The sequence below is a fragment of the Myotis brandtii genome, unplaced genomic scaffold (genome assembly GCF_000412655.1).
Source record: "Myotis brandtii unplaced genomic scaffold, ASM41265v1 scaffold357, whole genome shotgun sequence".
NCBI lineage: Eukaryota > Metazoa > Chordata > Mammalia > Chiroptera > Vespertilionidae > Myotis > Myotis brandtii.
Window position 1 is genome coordinate 661975 of NW_005363729.1, and position 1128 is coordinate 663102.

Sequence of the window (1128 nt, forward strand, 5' to 3'; positions counted from 1 at the left end):
AGCCCCCAGGCTCCTAGCAGCCAGGCAGACAGCGTGGCCGCATGAGCCTTTGCCAAATGACCGAGTGAGTGCCCAGGCGGGCGACAGGGACGGCTCTGGCTGAGCTGGCACGGCAGCTGTTCAGTCCTCCGTGCACTCCTGTGTGCGAGGCCTGGGCCGAGGCTGGGGTCACAGCACACACGGGTTCGGCTCCCGCGGGGCTCCCAGTCTAGTTAGTGGGAGATGGAGCTGGGGGATGGAGGAGTCCATATGCACCTTGGGCCATGGGTGAGGTCAAGGAGGGCTTCCTGGAGGAGTCGTACCTGAGCAGCTGAGACCTGGCCGAAGGTCAGGTGAGTGGGTGAGCCAGGCAGAGGGCAAGGCTTGGGCTCCATCCCACGGCGGGAGCACGGTGCACGGGCCATGCTGACGCCCTGCCGTGCCCTGGGCAGGTACCTGTTCCTGTTCGACAAGGTGGTCATCGTCTGCAAGAGGAGGGGCTACAGCTACGAGCTGAAGGAGGTCATCGAGCTGCTCTCCCACAAGGTGACCGACGACCCCATGAACAACAAGGATGTCAAGAAGGTGGGTCCCGGTCCTAGGGGGGACGGTGGGGCAGCGGGGCGCACAGGCCAGGGGCTGTTGCGGAGTGGCCCCGGGGAAGGGTGGGCTGCAGTGGGCAGGGCTTCCCTTGTCAGTCATCCTCTTGTCACTGTGACTCCTGCTGAAGGCGCCCCTCTGTGCCGGCCCAGCCCTGGCTTTCATCTGAGTCTTTCCGGGAGCGGGAGTGGCCAGGATCGCAGTGCCCAAGTGAGGGGATGAGCAGAGGGACCCAGCCAAGTGCTCGGGTGGGAGTCGGGCCTTAGACCTTGGCCCCCGACTCCAGTCCACATTGGCCCTGCAGGAAGCAGTCCTTCCTGCCCCTGCCCACCCTGCCGAGGAGGGCCCTGGGTGGGCCTGGGGTCCGCTGTCAGACTGCTGCCCAGTCAGTGGGCCATGCTGCTGGGGGTGGGGCCGTGGCTATTGGGGATGGGGCCATGGCTATTAGGGGTGGGGCATGACTGCTGGGGATGGGGCCATGGCTATTGGGGATGGGGCCATGGCTATTGGGGATGGGGCCATGGCTGCTGGGGGGGGGGCATGACCGCT

The 1128-nt window shown here is 66.0% G+C and overlaps 1 protein-coding gene across 1 annotated transcript in view; it reads left to right on the top strand.

Annotated features, from left to right (window-relative positions):
* VAV2 (vav 2 guanine nucleotide exchange factor) overlaps positions 1–1128 on the top strand; it is a 78952-nt gene that overhangs the window by 61767 nt on the left and 16057 nt on the right. The window contains exon 15 of the mRNA XM_014544219.1: positions 432–564. Coding sequence (XP_014399705.1) covers positions 432–564 — 133 coding nt within the window. The remainder of the gene's footprint in view (positions 1–431; positions 565–1128) is intronic.